The 20,397-nt window shown below is 36.5% G+C and overlaps 2 protein-coding genes across 2 annotated transcripts; both read right to left on the bottom strand.

The window, feature by feature from the left end:
* Positions 1-1,013: 1,013 nt before the first annotated feature.
* LOC132185764 (uncharacterized) lies at positions 1,014-3,629 on the bottom strand. Its single transcript, XM_059599542.1, has 3 exons — positions 3,527-3,629; positions 2,169-3,323; positions 1,014-1,264 (listed from the first exon to the last, which is right to left on the bottom strand). Exons 2-3 carry the CDS (start codon positions 3,245-3,247, stop codon positions 1,198-1,200), a joined length of 1,146 nt encoding a protein of 381 aa, XP_059455525.1. The 5' UTR covers positions 3,248-3,323; positions 3,527-3,629; the 3' UTR covers positions 1,014-1,197.
* A 10,345-nt stretch (positions 3,630-13,974) lies between these two features.
* On the bottom strand, positions 13,975-15,383 carry LOC132185571 (class V chitinase-like). The gene is made up of 3 exons (XM_059599332.1): positions 14,573-15,383; positions 14,138-14,482; positions 13,975-14,027 (listed from the first exon to the last, which is right to left on the bottom strand). The coding sequence occupies exons 1-3, from the start codon at positions 15,381-15,383 to the stop codon at positions 13,975-13,977; spliced, it is 1,209 nt and encodes a 402-aa protein (XP_059455315.1).
* Positions 15,384-20,397: the final 5,014 nt, after the last annotated feature.

Below are 20,397 nucleotides of genomic sequence, written 5' to 3'. Positions count from 1 at the left end.
ATGAAATAGTTTCAGATCTTCACATATTTTCTTCATTTTTACTTCGAATTAAGATATGGAATTTATTCTTTTAGGGTAAAGTCCACATACCCTCATCAAATTACCACTCAATTGACAATGTACCCTCAAAACTTTCAATTGTGACAATGTTTCTTCCAAACTATCAAAACATTGTCAATGTCCCCCCTAAGACTAGCAATAAGACAAAAATGCCCCTATAAATTTCTCAATAAGACAAAAATACCCCTATAAATTAAAAAAAAAAATTGATTTTTTTTAAAAATGAAAAATTTTAATTTAAAAATAATATTTTTTTAAAAACCAATTTTTTTAAACAAAAATTTTTATTTTATTTTTTTTAAAACGGAAATTTTTATTTTTTTAAAAAACTATTTTTTTAATTTATTTTTAAAAAACAAAAAATTTTCATTTTATTAAGCGAAAATTTTATTTTTTTTAAACGTAAATTTTTATTTAAATAAAATTATAAAACAAAAATAAAATAAAAAAACGAAAATTTTCAATTTTTATAAAAAATAAAATCGAAATTTAAAATTTTTTTTTTTATAAAATTGATTTTAAAAAAGAAAAAATTGGCCAAGTTTGGATTTTTTTTTTTTTTTCTTGTTAGTTTTAGGTTTTTTTTCTAGAAGTTTTAGTATTTCTGTTTATATATTTTACTAAGGATAATTTCGTCATTGGGGGGAACATTGACAATTTTTGTAGTTTGGGGGGGACATTGTCAATTGAGTGGTAGTTTGAGGGGGTTATGTGGACTTTCCTCAAAAAAGTATTTTAAATGAAAAAATGAAAGTAAATAGCTAAAATACTAAGCCAGAGGTAAGTGTTTTGAAAAAGTTGGTAGCTAGTGTTTTTTTATCTAATTAAGTTTTAACTAAATATTTGTCGAACAAGCAAAATTGTTCTTGTACGAAAAAGTGGGGCCAAAGGTAAAGCTAACCGGAAAAAAAGGAAAGAAAAACAATAATAAATTTCTATATGGGGGAGCCTCAACAAATAACTTTAAATTAAAATTCATCACAAAATAAAAATTATTTTTGTGCATACATGTTTTCAGTGCCCTCATCAAATCAAACCAAGCTAACGTGAGTGAATAACAGTTCTCACACAAGAAAAACATGAAAACATAAGAGATTAAGAAAGCAACCTAGAATTATAATTCTCTTTCCCCGTGCTTCAATATTTTTTTTGTTTGATTCTTGCCTGGCTGGCTTCTTCGCTAATTTGTACCTCATGCTTACCCCTGCAATTTTAAAACCCATTAGCACTTACACAAATAACCAACAGTAACGTTATGTGCATATTAAATTTGCTCCTCCTAGTGCATGCTTAAGGGAAAAATTTGGTGGAAGCACCATGAGTCCTATTTACATATTTGCAAATGCATCATGCTCAAGAACTACATTAAGAGGGTCGTAGGTTAACTTTTGATGAATGTTTGTCTCTTAATAATTTGAAGACTGCTAAGATGTTGTAGATATCTAAATTTTATGTCAACACACGTTTATTGTAGATTCTAATTTCTAAAGATCTTGCAGAGAGCTAAAACTTCATGTCCACGAACGTTTCTGCAAAAAATTTTAATACCAAACATGTTCGACATCCAAACAAGTAGGTGTGCAACACCCTCAAACTATTAATACCATAATGAGACAATATGCTTTATTGAGAAAGGTTTTCTGCCTATCACTTGATTAATGTAATTGAGATCTAGAGTCCTTCGGGCCTCTTACTAAACTCACAAATTTTCTCCTCCTCACTTAATGAAAACGTCATACAAAAACAAAAACAAAAAAAATAGAAAATAGCAAAAGATGTCCATACATTTTCATTTGGAAAAAATTGAAAATTATATTGCTCATCCAACTCAAAAACTAAGAATCAAAATATTCAATTATATTAACCATCTCCTTTCCCCCATTAATTTGTTTAAAAAGCATATGTTCTTAAGAAAGTTCTTTGCAAACATGCTTATTTTGACAATCAAATACAAGCTAGCAGTTAATAGCTCCTATTTAAGAAATTCATTGTACAAGACATAAAAATGAATACCAAAACTAGTGCGTAGTAGCCAAAATGTGCACAGAAAATGTTTGTGTTTGGGAAAAAATAAAGGAATATGGAGAGAAATAAAGCAAGAATCTTACAGCGAAAGACATTTCGATACGGAGGTGGGGAGTTCCGTCACGTATTTCCGGATAGCAACTACCGATATAACCAACTTCTTCCTCGACGTGGGCTCAACATGAACAGTGACACACTCAAGTTCAGAAGAAGATAATGCACACTGCAAAACGCAGAACATTTGGTTCTCCAGATGAACGAAACCAGGTTTGTAGGGGTCATCATATTTATCAAGAAATGATATCCCTACACCTTTCAGACTCCCTTTGAGCCACAGGTCCTGCGCTAAGTTGTAGGAAAGCAACATTGTGGCGTCTGTTAACCAGTACAGCGTATCACCTACTGCAGCTACGGCCCTTCCGCTATATCCCAGAGGACATCTGGCATCTACCTTGCGCTCAGCATGCTTCTCCCAGGAACGACGCCGCACATCATATGCATAGAAAGTACTCATAAAAGTCCTTGAAAAACGACGACATTGTGCTGTTTTTGTGGCAACGAGAATCCGGTTTGGATTCTCAAGAGCTGCAGAAATAAATTTAGATTGCACCGGAAGTGGAGGATCATCAGGCACTTCTTCCCATTTTTGAGTCAACGGGTCAAAAACCTCAAGTTCCAGGCCGTTTGAACAAGAATTAGTCATATCTCCAGCCAACACATGAAACTTACCGTCTACTGCAAAGACGTGAGCATCGAGTCTAGGATATTTCATTGGCATAACAGGAATCCACTCCGTAGATGAACGGGTAACGTCCAATTTACAAGCATAGGCAGAAACCGATGGATTACGATCAGGATGAAAGTGACGCTTGCCACCGAAACAATACAAATCGGGGGCTATGGCTGCAAAGCTAGAGCAATTTGGTAGTTCACCTTCCCAAAATGGAAAGATCTCTTCACTATCTTCACTATCGACCTTCAGAGGACAGTCGGCCTCAACTTTAATTGTATACCATCTCGAAATCAACTTCTTATGAGAATCCACGGCCTTAAATATAGGCATGCAACAAAGGATGTCGTAAGGAGAAGAAGTAATTGTAGAAGGGCGATGTGATGATTCATCTAATGGTGACCGCTGGCCTGGCATCGTGGATGCGTCCATGGAGTATTCGTGGGCGGTGGAGAACGGTGTTGGTGTTACAATTTCAAGGGTGGAATAGAAGTTCAGAATGAAAAATCTAGAGAACAAATCAAGAGTGTCCCAAAATTAAACTTATAATCAATCGCATTATGTAAATTCAGAATACCATAAAAACCTCCAACCACAATACCAAAAAGCAGCAAAACCAATCAGAGATATAGTCCGTAAAAATAAACAAAAAACTAAAAGAACGCAAAAAATGAGAGAGACTCTGAGAGGAGAGGAGTAATAGTGTAATACCAGGAAAATCTTAGAGGAGTCCCGGCGGAAGATCTGAGAGCCGAAAGTCACGGACCACGGCGTTTGGGTCTTTGATGGCAAGAGAGAATCTGATCTGAGTTAGGCTAGGGTTTTTCAAAAGTGATGAATATATATGGGACAAAACGGCGCCGTTTTATAACAAAGAGAGTGTTTGGGGCTGCGTATGAAAAATAGAGCTTTTAAGTACAAAAGTGTTTTTGGACAAAAGCTTCATTTTTATATTTTTGCCAAAAGTGTGTTTTAACCATTTTTAGGCTTTTTAAACTTTTAAAAGCGCTTTTATTTTTTTTACCAAATGACTACTTTTTTTTTTTTTTTTTTTTTTTTTTTTTTTCAAACGGACTTTTTGAGTGTTAAAAATACTTTTAGTCCCTTCAAACGCAATCTCAAACAAGCTGTAAGAATGTAATCCTACAGATCGAGTAGCAAACTATCTGTGTTCCATCCGCATTTTGTTGGTTTAAACTATCCGTCTTCAAAAAAAAAAAAAAAATGATGATGAAAGTATGCGACTACGCGTGATTTCAAAATTTTAGGTTTTTTTTTTTTTTTTTTCAAATAAGGGAAAGCAAGTTACATGAGATCGAACAACAAAGGGGTGGGTACCCCTACAACAAACCCAAACGATAAAATACAGTATGTTGATGCAGTTTTTGGTACGACTTGTCGGGCAATTGATTGCCTGCAAACTAGCAAGAGTGTCAAAGGGTCTTGGCCTTAGCTGGAGACACTCCGATACTTAAGTTAGCATATTTTGTCTTGAGTGAAAAATATAGCATGTGTTACATAATAAAAAGAATATATTGAGAATGAGCTTTCAGATAATTAAATACCCTTTTATTGGTTCTTGGAATAAGCAGGAACATGAGATAGAATATGTTGAGGGTTATGATGAACTTGAAGAGGAAGATGATATAGAAGATTTTGGTGATATTGCAATTGCTCAGTCTCATGTGGATTACGACATTGGTAAAGCTGTCACTAGATACTTATTGTTGAGCATTTTTTTAATGTTGATTTAAATTTTTATTAGCTTATGCTTACCTTTGCTTGCACATATAATTAATATACTCATGTTCCAATTTCAGTGTCTTATTCTCCTTTTTGGGACGATGTAAAATATATGTCCACTCTCTAAAAGTGAAATTTCTTACATCTTCAATTTCCTATTATTCTTACCTTTTTTCTTAAAGATTCTTATTAATGGTTATTTCATCTCTAATTTAAAGTGAAGGACATTTTAGGAAGAGGGTGATATTGTTATCTTTTTATTAATAGTCGTACCATTTCAAATCAAGTCATGAAATGAAACCAATAAAAAGAGTCATTTAGATTTGGACAAAGGGAGTATTAACTTATACCATGCATGTAAAAGCTGTCAATTTTTAGTTTACACGGGATTTTTTTTTTTAATTTTAGTTAGGGTATAAGTTGTGGCCTTTGTTTTAATAGCGTATATAATAATGGGATGAGGTGATAAGATCAATTCTCAAATGTGTGTGTGTGTGTCCCCATCCGAACTGTAATAAGAAAAAAAGAGTTTAATGATGCAGTTGGAATGGATGGAGATGAGGAAGAGGTTGAGCCAGTTGCTGGCAAGAGAGTGAGGAAGGAAACTGCCTTGGCTTCAGGAAAGCTTGATAAAGGTGAACCTGGTGCAAAATTGAAGAAGAGAGCAAGGATGCTTGTTGAGGTAATGGTGACGCAGGGAAGCTGTAGAAATTGTTAGCAAACAAAATAATGGACAAATAAAAGGATTGGCTTCTCACCAAAAAGGATGGAATCTCACCATCAAACAGAGTAATCACAACTCACAGGAATAAGCAAAAGATATCTCATAAACTGCTCTTGAAAGTAGGGAATACATAGCTTTTATAGACTTGTCTACTTATTCTACTTTAATACGAAAAACTAAAAGAAAGTAAAACACTACTACTTGGACAAGTAGTGATCCAAGTGTAAAGAAAGGACTCCGGCCTTCAATATGGACTACCACTTGTCTTGTATTAGAACATAATTAATAAAGATAATAAATTGGCTGTAGACACATGTACTCCGTCATGTTCCCCCCCGCTTAAAAAGAACTCGCCGAACGGGATTGATAGAGCTCATAGAGGTCTGGATTCAGGCGTTGTACTTCCTCGGTTTGTAACCAACAACAATCCAAAAGGGGGCGGTTCTTCCATTTAACCAAGAATTTATGATAACCTCCACGTCTCGTAGAGACAATTTGATCCTCCAGAATATCTTCTATTTCTTCCTGAGGTTTGATAGAGGTAGGAACATTTACGGGGACTGGATCCGTGGTTGGGTCATCCAACTACCCAGAGTAGGCAGTAAGATCTTCAACATTAAATATAGGACTTAAAAATGAAGATTTGGAGGAAGATCAATATGATACGCATTAGGCCCCAATTGTCGCAGAATTATGAATGGACCAGCTCATCGATGATGCAATTTTTGAAAAGTTCCTCGAGGGAATCGCTTCGGATGTAACCTAATCAATACTTTATCACCTGGCTTAAATTCCACATGACGACGACGCAAGTTTGCTCGTTGTTTATACTTCTCAGAGCTAAGAGTTATTTGTTTGCGAACCTCTGTATGTGTCTCCTGCATATGCTTGAGGAAATCTTCTGCACCCTCACAAACTCGAATATATATGGGTAATGGAGATAAATCAATAGGGACTTTAGGTTTGGCTCCTGTGACAACTTCAAATGGGGATAACCCAATGCTACGATTAACTGAACAATTGTAGGCAATTCTACGTGTGGCAGGAGCAGATCCCATGTGGCATGGTGGTCAGTCACCAAACAATGGAGTAGATTTCCAAGACTCCGATTGATAGATTCTGTTTGCCCATCAGTTTGCGGGTGAAAAGCACTAGAGAATTTAAGCTTTGTACCCACTTTGGCCCATAGAGCTTTCCAAAAATAACTGGTGAATTTAACGTCTCCATCCGAAACAATAGTCTTGGGAAGACCATGGAGACGTACTACTTCGGCAAAGAACAAGGATGCTACCCGGGAAGCATCAAAAGTTTTAGAACAAGCTAAGAAATGTGCCATTTTTGAAAATCTATCAACAATCACGAAAATAGAGTCATGTCCCCGAACTGTCTTTGGAAGACCTAAAACAAAATCCATACTAAGATCTATCCACGGAGCAATAGGTATTGGGAGAGGACTATATAGGCCTGCATTGGAACGATTACCTTTTGATAGTTGACAAGTTCGGCATTGGGCAACTACACTTGCAACTTGCTTTCGCAATCCTGGCAAAAAAAAAAAAAAAAACGATCTTCCACCAGTGATATTGTCTTATCTCAACCAAAGTGTCCGCCTAGTCCTCCGGAATGGAGTTCGCGGATCACAAACTCATGAATGGATGTTTTCGGTAAACAGAGTTTAGTTCCCTTAAACAAATAGCCATCCGTAAGATAAAAGTGATCATGCGGTTTGTGTGGTTGCGTGCACAGTACATTATATATAATCCCGAAGTCAGGATCCAACTTATATTGGGTCTTCAGTTCTTGGAAAGCCATGACTTCAATAGCAAGGGTAGTTATAAAAGTGGCTTGCGGCTAAGAGCGTCAGCGACCTGATTTTCGGTACCAACCTTGTGTTTGAGCACAAACGTGTATTGTTGTAAAAATTCTACCCATCATGCGTGTTTGGCATTTAGATGCTTTTGGGATTGAAGGTGCCTCAAAGAATCATGATTAGAAAATAATGCAAACTCTCGGTGAATAAGGTAATGCCGTCAATGCTTGAGTGATTGGACTACCGCATATAGTTCCAAATCATAGGTAGAATATCTCTTTCGAGGATCATTAAGCTTCTCACTGAAAAAAGCTATAGGATGCCCATTTTGATTGAGCACACCACCAATGCCTGAGTGGGAGGCATCATAGGATACTTCGAAAGGAAGCTCAAAGTTGGGCAATTGAAGTATGGGGGCATTGGTAAGGAGCTCTTTGACAACTTCAAAAGCCTTTTGGGCAGCTGCTGTCCATAAAATTGCTCCATTCTTAGTGCACTCGGTGATGGGTGCCATGATGGAGCTAAATCCTTTCACAGAACGCTGATAGAAAGAAGCTAACCCGTGGAAGCTCCTTACGTCATGAATATTATTGGGTGATGGCCAATCAAGTATGGCATGTACCTTTTCTAGATCAGCGGCTATCCTTTAGCTGAAACAATGAATCCTAGAAATATAATTTGGCTCTAGGCAAAAGAACACTTTTTGAGGTTAACAAAAAAAAAACTCTCAAAGCGTAAAGTTTCAAATACTTGCCTTAGGTGGTTTAGATGCTCTTTTAGACTGGGGCTGAAAACTAGTATATCATCAAAATAAACCACTACAAATTTGTCAATGAATGGTTTAAGAATTTGATTCATAACCCGCATGAATGTGCTTGGAGCATTTGACAAACCGAAGGGCATGACTAGCCACTCAAACAACCCATCTTGTGTCTTAAAGGCAGTTTTCCATTCATCTCCCAGGCGAACACGTATCTGATGGTACCCATTTCGTAGGTCAATCTTGGAAAAAATAACAGACCCATGTAGTACGTCCAACATATCGTCTAGGCGAGGGATCAGGAATCGATACTTGATAGTGATTTTATTAATAGCTCGACTATTAACACACATGTGCCAACTACCATCTTTTTTTGGAGTAAGCAAGGCGGGTACAACACAAGGATTGAGGCATTCCCGAATAACTCCACGATCCAAGAGGTCTTGGACTTGTTGCTGCACTTCTTTATGTTCTTCTAGACTCATTCTATAAGCGGGTAAATTTGGAAGTATAGATCCTGGCACTAGGTCTATATCATGCTGAATGGTGCGCATGGGAGGTAGGACTTTTGGCAAGTCTGCAGGTGAAATATCTATGAACTCTTTCAAGAGTTGTCAAACTTCTAAGGGAGCACCTGAGTCGACCCTTGTTTCGTTTGGTATAGCTTTTACAACCAACATGAGAACTACTCCACGATCTTGGCATGCATCATCAAACTTTTACATGGTCAATACACGACTAGATTCTAGTCTAGTCTGCTCAAACTCCTCTATTTTCATAGGCTGCAAAACAATCTTACGCTCCTCAAACGGAAACGAGTAAGTGTTAGAGTAACCATCGTAATGAACCCGCCTATCATATAACCACGGTCTTCCAAGAAGGATATGACATGCCTTCATTGGAATTACATCACACCATACAGAATCTTTATAGTTCTGTCCCAAAGAAAACGACACCAAACATCTCTTTTTTACTGGTATAGACGTGTCGTCAACCCAACTAACCTTGTATGGTTTTGGGTGTCTTTCTAAGGAGACTTTTAATTTATCTGCAGCCTCTTGAGATATGACATTCATTCCACTCCCATTGTCTATAATTAGGTTTAATGCCTTACCATTGTATTTGACACGAGTGTGAAAAATGTTGGTTCGAAGCCATTCATCTCCGCTGGGCTCCTCCACTTTCTATCCTATCAACATGCGTCTGATCACACATAAAGGAAGATCTAAGCCTTCTAGTCGATCCTCAATTAGTTTTGCTTCCTCTTCACCTTGTTGTTCGTGTGGAAATTCTTGAGATTCAGCATCTCTTTCATCCTTGCATAATAGCACAGGTCTAGGCTCCTGTGTGGGGCATACCACAGCATAATGTCATTTTCCTCCACATCGATAACAATCATCTTTCCCTCTTTCTGGTCTCGCACCCGCTACAGCTTTTCCTTTTCGGTCTTCACATTCTTGCAGGAATTTGTCATTGAAACTTATGTTTCGAGTTGCAAATCTGTCCCCACTGACAGCAGCCCTAGCAATAGGATATTGTGGGCCTCGAGGAGTGGTATTGCTCCACCTTGTATTTGTACGTCTCCCTGTTGTACCTCTATTCTGTTATTCAATGTGGATGGCAATTTGATAAGCCTCATCAACACTTACTAACTGCACAGTGAGTAATTCTCTTAGAATATCCTCCCGAAGTCCAGTCCAGTCCAGTCATATAACGGGCTATTGACTGCCTCTCTGTCTCAAAAACTTGGCTTCGTATACTGAGCTCATGGAATCGGTTAGTGTATTCATCCACTATCATGTTGCCTTGTCGGTGGGTTAGGAGCTCTTCAAATAATGATTCCTCATAATCAATTGGTAGGTACTTCTCTTGGAGTTTTAACCTCATCTCTTCCCAATCTAGGATGGGAGCTCAACGTAGTTGATGAAGTTGCTCTTCCACACTATGCCACCATGCACGTGCTTGTCCGTTTAGTTTCATCTTAACAAAACGTACCTTGTGCTTAGATGTGAAATTAAACCATTCAAATTAATCATCCAATGAAGTCAACCAATCTTGGAAGGCATAAGGATCCACTTTACCATGGAAGTTTGACACCTCCACTCTTACCCTCTTTGTGGCGTCGTCCATTCGACTCTCTGAATTGTCCATATATGCGTTCCGAAAATAGATGAAGGGGAAATTGAGTATGTGGAGTATATTCATACCTGGGGTAAAGTGGTTGATTGCGTGAGTTGTTGCCAGACATGGTGTATTGGGGATGGTCTTCACCGCCATCGAGCTTCTCTCGATTGTCGTCAGTCTCCTTGAGCTTACCTTCTTCAGCCTCTTCCCTCTTGGGTTTTTCTCTAGAGCTCTTAGGCTTATTGAACACATGGTCCCACATAATCTCCATTCGCTTGGATAGAGTCCACTTGGTTAACCAATCTAATCAATAAATCATGTTGTTGTTGGGACAAACGACTCCCTCTGAATGGTTGCCCACTGCGGGTAGTCATGGTTGTATTGATACCAAATTGACGCTAGTATGGGTATGGAGAAACATAAATATGTGAGGATATAAATATTTGGCAGTGTTATGTTGCAGCAACTAATTGGGGAAAAAACACAACTAGCTTGTGTGCCTTGAGATTAGTTGTTGTGAGTTTGTGGTTAGGAAAGTTGGGTTTTGTAGGTTTTTGATGTGGTGTGGAAGGTGGTGTTGGTGGATTGTTCCCTTTTTTTTTTTAATGAAAAGGAGAAAAAAAAAAAAAAACACGGATAGGAATTTTTTTTTTTTTTTTTTTTGGGTTTTCTCTGGTGTTGTAGGATGGCTTCTATGGGATGTGCAGGTTGGCTAGAGGGATTGTCGACAACTATGGAAAGCAATCAAATTTAGGGCTCTGATACCAAAATTGACGCAGGGAAGCTGTAGAAATTGTTAACAAACAAAATAATGGACAAATAAAAGGATTCGCTTCTCACCAAAAAGGATGGAATCTCACCATCAAACAGAGTAATCACAACTCACATGAATAAGCAAAAAATTTCTCATAAACTGCTCTTGAAAGTAGGGAATACATAGCTTTTATTGACTTGTCTACTTATTCTACTTTGATACGGAAAACGAAAAGAAAGTAAAACACTACTACTTGGACAAGTAGTGATCCACGTGTAAAGAAAGGACTCCTTCATTATGGACTACCACTTGTCTTGGACTAGAACATAATTAATAAAGATAATAAATTGGCTGTAGACACATGTACTCCGTCAAATGGCCAATGATATTATGGCATTTCTTGATTTCCTCTCTTTGGGAGAAGGGTCTGTACAAGAGTGCAAGAGTGGACACTTGAAGTCTTTCTGGTCCCAGTTTTTTGTTTATGTCACTGCCTCTCAGAAATGCAATATGCTTGCTTAGGTTTTCCAGATTAGAGCAAGTACCATTTCATCACTGTCATCATTTGTGTGATTCTTCTTATAAAACATTAAGTTGTGAGTTCCAGTCAAATTTTATTATTCTAGTCCTCTCCTTTCTACATTTTTACAGGTTTTGAGGTTTCTCTGTAATGGTTTTGAGACTCTAATCCTTTAGATCTGTCCTTTCCTAAAAAATTTGATCTGGGGTATGGTTTCATGATAATATACAAATATATGTGCGTGTACACATACATTATGTTATAGATGTATGTATATATGTAGCACTGGGCTACAATATACACTCTGTGATTCTTTATGCTCACACCTTAAACGACAAGCAGAAAAAACATACATAGAGAGATGTGCAATAGGGATTTGAAGCGGAAAACCCTCCATAATTGAGATGAAAAGCTGTTTAATATGATAGGGTAATCCAGGATTGAGATGAAGTGTACACTTAAACTAATTTTATTGTTTCTATTCAGAAATTGCAACTTCCAAAAAAAATTTCAGAACTGCCAGGTGCTTGTTTGCTTCTTCTTATGCTTGCTGTTGTTATTTTTTTTAATCTTATTTCCTTTATGTTAGGGGTAAATATTATGGGTGCATCTTACTTTGTATCAACTCCATTTTAATTCATATTCAATTAGCTTGGTCCACCTCAATATTTCTGTGGGTGTTTTTCATCTGGGCAATCATATTAGGCAAGAGATTTTACTTGTCATCATCTCCCTCATCCATTGTGAGATTGAAGTTATACCTGATAGATTCACTGCAAATAGAAACCCTTGTTGTCTAATGTGGCAAAAGTACTTGGTCCATCTGTTGAGGATCTTAGATAAAGGCATGGAATTTATGGATTCTACTCTGGATGACACACTTTCATTGTGAAAATTAATTACATGCATACAAATAGCTCTTTTATGCGTTCAGGAAAACGCTAATGACCGGCCATCAATGTTAGAAGTTTCATCAATGCTAAAAAATGAAACTGCTGCTCTAACAATTCCAAAAAAGTCAGCTTGCTCAAGGAAAACAGATGAAGAGGACGAAACTAAATCCACATTGCAGCATGAAATTTGTTCTAATAATGATGCAACAATCTCAGAACTTGTAGCATGATGAGCGTGGAGGACTTGGGAAATATACATGTAACGCCCAGATTCCAGATTTCACAACCTTTTTATTAAAACTTTCATGAGTATCTGTCTTTAAAAATTCTCACAGATTAACTAGGACATCTATATTCTTTATTATGTTTCATAAATCATTAAATCACCATCTAACAATTCTTGATCCACATAATTAAATTGTAAAGACATTTAAACCTAGTACTCCAAAGTCCTTAATAAACTATAAATACATTTAATACATCATAACCAAACCACATAGGATCTTTTAAAAAAGGTGTACATATGACTTTAGTTTAGCAAATACATTTATCATGTTTTATATTTCTTTTCTTTTTTTTGGCAAGATCGACCTGATAAATGAGTAATGCTACAAATTTCTTTTGTGTGCTTCCAAAATTGATATGACTTTTAAAATTACCTTAAAATCAAAATCTAATAATAATCTATAACATATTCAAAGATGATTTTGGGAGAACACGAAAGAGACATAAGTGAAACATTTAGCATTACTCCTGATAAATGTCTATTATAATTGGTGGTTGTGTAAATATTAAATTTTTGTTAAGAGATATAATATACTTCCGCCGCATTAAGATGAGGCCCTTTCAATACATGTATGGTCATGATGTTTTAGACTTGCTGAATAGTGGACTCACATATTCACCTATAAAATTGTAAACTTTTTAACAGTTAATTAGCACCCGAATGCTAGAAAGGGGGGAATGAATATTACCAAATTTGTGATTAGGCGGGTGAAATCTGCCTAACAAAATATGTAAAGAATGTAATAAATAAATGTTTATGATATGTATGTGTTGTTATTAAATTGTTTTACTCGCTTTATATTATAGAGTATGAAGTTATATATGTAGAGAAGAAAAAGCAAAGGAAAATAAAGTTTGATTTTACTATTATGTATAAACCACCTCTCTAAAACAAAACGGCTATAATATTTTATAAACAAACCTTTTTTTGAAAATCATGCGCTGTGATTGCTGCTTTACTAGCATATAAAAATGAATTTTTAAATGTAAATGGAGCTCACTTCACACACGACTAAGGTCAAGATATTTATATTTCTTGAGCTGTGAACTCACACGTCCACCTGTAAACATCTTTGAAGAGGCGGTTGAGGAAGACCCGTACACGTGTTTGGACTAGTGTTCATGAGGTTAGCAGGAGCCCTCCACCTTTTAAAGAGCTGGCTTGTGTTAAGTCGATCAGTTTGAGGTATATATATATATATATATAGATATATATGCCAATTAATGTGGCGTGGTTTGGAATATTGTAAAAACAAGTATTTATACTACAAATAACACATCACATCCGACTAAGATAATTGCCTTAATTAAAACACAGCATATTTGATAGTTGGCCTTATTAATGTAGATATATAATACAAGCTTCTTAATTAACACGACAGATCTGATACAGGCCTTATTGTAGATATATCATACAAGCATGTATGTTACAAAGTACAAATTCACGCTTGTCGGATTATTGGCCTGCCAATACATCTGATAATAGAAGCTTCTAAACAAGTACGACATATCTGATTACTGGCCTTAATATTGTTGATAATACAAGCTAAGCGCTTCCAAGCAAGAACTCATGATCATCCGCGTCCCATGCATGGAAAGCTTCGACAACAATAAAAATTACACGTTACAAGTTAGAATAATGAAGACTAGAAATCCAAAGAGAAATATATAGTCATAACCAAATTAATTCATACTAATTAATTAATTACCTGCAGTTGAAAGAGCCCAGTCAGCAGTGTCGTCGTCCACATGCCATGCAAAGTAACCATGCAATCCCATGAGCTTTGCATGTCCAATCTTAATGGAGATGGTATGCGTATCATCGTAACCAATCCAGGTAGATCCATTATAGAGATAGTTCGTGACATATGCGGGATCGTACTTTGCCACGGCAGGAGGTATCTTAATGGTCACGATTTTGCTATAAGATATGGGGTCTAATCCAGGCACCGGTCCCCGGGCGGGTGAGAGTATTTCATGGTTATTTTCATTTACCAGAATCCAACTGCGACCATAAAATGGAAGGCCGAGGACTATGAAGTTTCTTGGCACACCTGTACGTTGATATGGAATATAGATTAAATAATTAAATTTGTTATTTTTAAAAATTTAAATTTTTGAGATAAATGGTTATTTAACTGCACCTGAGCTGATCCAAGCACCGACGCCGTACTCGATGCTAAATCGAGAGATTAATGGATTGTTGAATGGAGCAGGCGGTTCAGTCAAGTTGGGTGAGGAAATGGGGGTATGAATGTCGTAGGCCATTACGTTTATCCAGTCCAAGCTATCTACGATTTCCTGAATGGGATATTCCAAGGACGGCCAAAAATATGAGGAGTAAAAGACATCGGCTGTTAGAAGCAGACGGTCATAGCCAGTGCGGTTGGCCTCTTCCTCCAGGGCAGCTCGCCATTCAGTGAGGAGTAAGCCGAGGTTGGTCATTTCATCGCTGGTGTAGGGATATTGCCAGTTGAGGCTAAGGCCAAAGTAGAAGTTGGTCCTGGCTACATCAATGGAGGAGTTTATGAATGCTTCACGGGAACTGCTACTGCTAGTCATGGAAGCAAAGATGGAAGGATTAGAGGCTTCTCCACCGATGGATAAAAAGGTTTTAATATAAGGGTTCTGTGAGCAGTGCACGGCTTTGGTGAAGTTTTGAAAGATGCCCTCATAACCGGGAGGAAAGGTGACTTCGTAGGTGGTGTCGTTGACATAAGCAAAGGCAGCAAAAAGATGGTTGAAAAGGGTGGGGCTTATGCTGGCCACCGGGAAGCCGCTCTGGTAATACCAGTATCCGGCTTTGACGGCATGATCATTGGCCAAATTCAGAGAAGGCCCGGGCTTGGAAGGCTGTTGATGGTGGTCAGCTAGTGAGGCAGTAGTGCTGAGAAGCACCACCCCAATGATCGAGAGCAACAGTAGTAGTACTAGAGAGTATTTGCTCCTCATCATTTTTTGGTCTCTTGAAATATTATGGTTGGAAACAACAACAATTCTTGGCCTTTTATAATTGCATGCGTGCATGCATTTTGCATTTTTGTTTTGTAAAAGGCTACTGCATGCATGCATGTAGACACGTATGTACATACACTTGAAAGTCAAATTAATTATGTGTGTTGTAACTTCTTTTTGTATTTTCTATGTGGGGGGTCCATTTGAGTTCAAAATTTTGACATTAATATTGTAGCAAGGCTGTTCCTGCTGCATGTACAAGGTGTCTTTTTAAATATTTGGGCATTTTTTTTCTTCATCTTTTTTCTTTATTGGCCACATGATAATTGAATGACCGACTTATTAATTTTCATTATCTAATAATTTGACATAGACCCAATGAGAAGCTTTCTATTAGATTGGAGAAAACTGATTGACATCATTGAAGGGGTTACTTAGGGCCTCGATATCTCAAAGAATACTCAAGCTAGAATGACAATTATTCACCGAGACTTGAAAGCAAGGAACAAATATTATTAGATGACGAGATGAAACCTATGATCCCAGACTTTGGTATAGCTAGAATTCATATCAATCTATATATGCAATTCATATTTATAAATTTTCACATATAAATCTCATGATGACACTAGTATATTAAAATTTGGCGGCGAGTTGCCCCTCGCCACCTCGGGGTTGGCTCGCAGGCTAGGTCATCAAATGCGAGATGCCCAACCAGCAAACAACCCTTTCCTTTTTTCTTTTTTCTTTTTTTTCTTCTAAATAATTTTTTAGTTTTTTATTTTAGTTTTTAAGAGAATAAGAGTATTATAAGAATATAATAAAAAAGTGACTTTTTTGACACACTTTAATAATTTAATATACCATTTTAGCACACCTTAAACTTTATAAAATTATTTTATAAACGCCTGTTAATTAAGGGAACTTTGTTATATTTTTTTCGTTCTTTATTTTGCCTATGCGTGAACATCATGTATAACATAATTAAAATTGAATGTTAAATCAATCCATGTCTCATTCAAATGATCCCATTTGCAGTTGAGAGTGACAAATTGTAATTTCTTTTCACTCATCTTGTCGTTGGTTTGTCAGCATTGGTGTAACTTGTCGGTTGCTTTTAGTTATTGTGATTGCTTTAATCATTAAACTCTCATAGGCAAAACCAAAGAAAGTCATCCATTTCTATTCCAGCGACAAGTCAGAGAGCCCAAAGTCATCATTTTATCGCAATTTCATTAGGGGATTCTTATCACGGATCTCATTTCAAATCTATGTTTTTTCTTTAGGGGTCTTTATAATTATGATGAGAGGGATTTAGATGCACCTGTTGCACAAAAGTCATTTTTTATACCATCAATCAGAAGCTAATACATCAGCCATTTTTATTAAACTTATACTTAAAATAAACATACAATTACACTATATTACACTTGATATGAAATAAAAAATTAATTAATTACTTTTTTAAAAAAAAATTGAAGGGATGGCTGCCGACTGGCCATCCCTCCCCCACTTGGGGTGGCTGCGCGGCCACCTCCAAGCCATGGCGGTGGTGGCCAGCCACCCCAAATCCAGTAGGGGTGGCCGCACGGCCATGGGAGTGGCCTCGCGGCCATCCCGTGGCCTATGGGGTGACCCGCAATCCGCCCCATGGGCTGGGGGTGGTGGCCAGCCACCACTAGGTGGCTTATCTCTTACATTTTTAATTTTTTTTTTTTTAAAAAAAAAAAAAATTGATTAAACCTAATATAATCAGGTGGTTTTGTTTTATTTTGTTATTATGCTCTATGCTAAGGTAACAACCGCTCATTGGTGGGCACAAAAGGAAGATTTTGTACAACCTCCTTATATAAATTATTCTCAATTATGATTCTTCATAATCTTGTTAATTTGCTGCATTAAAATCTATGTTTATTGAAAGAAAAGATAATAAAATAAACATAAATCGGAATAAAGGAAATTGAGATAAGAATTTTATGTGATCTATTCCCATGTTCCGATCTTTCCATTTTTTTTAGCCACATTAATTTACTCTTATTGAATAAATAGTTTTATAATACAAATAATCCGAATATATAAGAAAATTGAGATAATATTATAAAATGATATGGAAGATTAAATCAAATCAGATTTAAGTATATTTATAAATTTGATTTGATTTGATTTGATTACGTACAATATATGTTAAAATTACTTTTCTCATAAAATCATATGATATCTAAGAATAGATTCTAACTTTTAGCTGTAATAATGCTGTATGTCTTGCTAATGGAAGCCACAGATGCAGTTTGAGATGGCCATCGTTCTATAAATTACAGTGTACGTTGGGGGACATATATAACAGTAAAGTTTGCCTGCCAATTTTGCAGACCTTTCATGTGAAATTGTTATCTAAATTATTGACATTCTTATAAATTTTTGGGGTCACATTACTTGCCTCCCTTTCACCCTATTAGGAGTGTACAAGCGGTTATGAGTTGTGGTTAGTAGTTATTGGTAAAATCGCTTACGGTAATCGCCCAATGTGGTTTTTAAATTTTAGTAATCACAACCGTTCCGCTTAGGCAATTAACGATTATTTTATAACTAAACCGGCTGTTAGCAGGTTATTCAAACCAATTATGGCGGTTTTATAACCCTTTTTTATATATGAACTTTTTGGCTTTTTAAGGTATTTTGAGCATTTTTTGGGCTTATTTTAAATAGTTTTGAGTCAAAGTGTTCAAAAAATGAAAAAAAAAAAAATGAATATGATGACACTCTATCCCTGACTCTAATTTAAAACGACACCGTTTTGATGTTTAACACTAAAATAAAGTCGTTTTAATGTTATATTTTTAATATATATTTACACAATTTTCGGGTCACAGGGAGATTTAAGTTAAAACACACGCACCAGCTAAATAACAAAGATTAATAGGGTAAGAGTTCAAGGTAAGGAATAGAGAGAAAGGAAGCAGATAATAGTTGTAATCTGAATATTCCTCCTCGTCTCCTCAACTGAATTTTCCTTATATGCATTCGCCAATTACATGGTCAAGGATTTACATAGTCATACAATCGGACAACCCGTGGCGGTCCTCCTCTATCCACCGTTAGATTTCCTTGGGATCTGCATCGCCAGTGCATTGCCAATATCGTGACAAGTGGATTGCCGGGGACAAGTCCGGTATGGCTTCTGCAAAAGGTGGGCCACCACCTACGTGTGTGATGACAAATCCCATACCCTTTGTAGGGTGGATCGTGCTGATTGGATGCCATGTTCCTGTGCAAGGACATGCGCCCTTTACGATGTGATCGCCACTGCTGTTTAGATCATAGGTTAGGTAGGAGAGGCATGGCGCCGCTTAAGGCCCCCTCGTACGGCTTGCTGTTTTTAGAGAGGCGGATCGTTAAGGCGAGCCCTCTTCCTCTTGTGGATGGTTCGCCGGGGCAAGGTTAGACTCGACGGATTCGACACAGCGGCCCCCCATGTTGGATTGGTTCGCTCAGCGATCCAAGGATCTTGACAGCCATCCCGGGCCTCTAGCGAGGCTTGGGGAGATCGTAGGTGTAAGAGCATTTTTAGCGGACTTTCTATAAGAGAGTCTATTTCCTAAATTTAAAAAATATGTTTAAAAAATCATAAAATTTTTTTACAGCAGACTCTCTAAATGAACCATAAACATTAGGATTGCTACAGTAGAACTCAATGTTTTAGATTCTACTATTGTAATCCTAATCCTTATGATTATTAAAATATAAAAAAATGATTATCTCTCTTCTCTCATCTCTCCTCTCACAATTCTCTCTCATCTCTCTTCTCATATATATAATATAATTAAAAAAATAAATATTTTAATGATATAGGGAATGCTTAAAGGAAGCTATTGGAGTATATTATGATATAGAAAAGCAAAAAGTAGTTTACATCCTTAAATGTAAGAAAAATAACGAGTAAGCTGCTGGGAATGCTCTAACCCAGAGTGACAAGCCTTTCGTGGAAAGGCATCACAGTTGTTGAAACTTGATTACTGGTTTTCTCCCTAACAATATATATTTATATTATTATATATAAGACTAGGCGGTTAGTGGTTATAAATCACTTTTTCTTACTCTAAAATCACTAATCATTCTGTCCTAGGCGGTTATCTGTTTTTTATAACCGCCTATAAAAACAGTTTTAAGCGGTTAACAGTTGTGTGAAGGTTATGACCGCTTTGTTTATACACCTTTACACCCTGCAACTTACATTCACCGCATCAGTAACCAATTTGTCGAGCAATCTGGACATAGGACACAAATTTGTCATTAAAACCATATGTCACGGGTATCAGTGGCGGAGTCAGCCTTTTCATATTGAAGGGGCCACTAAACTAAAAATTGTTTTCTTAATTTTTTTTTTTCACCATGTGATGAACTAATACTTTTTTCTATTTTTTATTCTTTTTCTAATCATTGGTACTTAAATATAATGATGAATTGAGCTTAGAATTGTGTCAAATTCTCCAGTTAAATGTTTAAATTCTAACAACCAATATTCTCAATAGTTAATAGCAAAAATATTCAAATTACAAGACCACTTAGATTAGGAATTGAACTTAGAGTACTAACCTCAAAAAGTGTGACATGCGATGAGTTATTTTGCACCTCGTTGATTAACATCATATTCTCATATATGATGACCCAATCCAAGATCAAACTCCAATGAACTAATATTAAATTTACATATCGAAAGCCCTAATTTAATAAAGTCGAAACCTGAGAGAGTATTTGATTTGAGAAATTGAGAGGGACTAAACCACGAAGGGAGAGTGAGGCCAAGAGAAGAGAAAGGGAGAGAAGAAGCTGGAAGCTTGAGAAAGGGAGGAAAACAAAAAACAAAAGAAAGAGAGTGGATAGTGGGAGACAAAGAAATAAAGTAAATAATATAAAACAAAGTGAGTTTAGAAAATAAAAACAAAAATAAAATTTAAAAAAAAAAAACAAAAAAGAAAAAAAAGAAAGAGGAAGTTGATGGAGAAGGTGGGAAAAG

The sequence above is a fragment of the Corylus avellana genome, chromosome ca6 (genome assembly GCF_901000735.1).
Source record: "Corylus avellana chromosome ca6, CavTom2PMs-1.0".
Lineage (NCBI taxonomy): Eukaryota > Viridiplantae > Streptophyta > Magnoliopsida > Fagales > Betulaceae > Corylus > Corylus avellana.
Note: the sequence above shows the minus strand (reverse complement) of the source record. Positions and strands in the feature narration are given on the sequence as shown.

What these genes read in the sequence shown, in the direction of transcription:
- LOC132185571 (XM_059599332.1), bottom strand. Translation starts at nt 15,383, where the DNA reads ATGATGAGGAGCAAATACTCTCTAGTACTACTACTGTTGCTCTCGATC. An exon ending in CGGTGCTTGGATCAGCTCAG is followed by an intron (nt 14,483 to 14,572) that starts GTGCAGTTAAAT and finishes ATCAACGTACAG; the next exon opens with GTGTGCCAAGAAACTTCATA. An exon ending in CTGGGCTCTTTCAACTGCAG is followed by an intron (nt 14,028 to 14,137) that starts GTAATTAATTAA and finishes TTGTTGTCGAAG; the next exon opens with CTTTCCATGCATGGGACGCG.
- LOC132185764 (XM_059599542.1), bottom strand. Translation starts at nt 3,247, where the DNA reads ATGGACGCATCCACGATGCCAGGCCAGCGGTCACCATTAGATGAATCA. An exon ending in GTATCGAAATGTCTTTCGCT is followed by an intron (nt 1,265 to 2,168) that starts GTAAGATTCTTG and finishes TTAAAATTGCAG; the next exon opens with GGGTAAGCATGAGGTACAAA.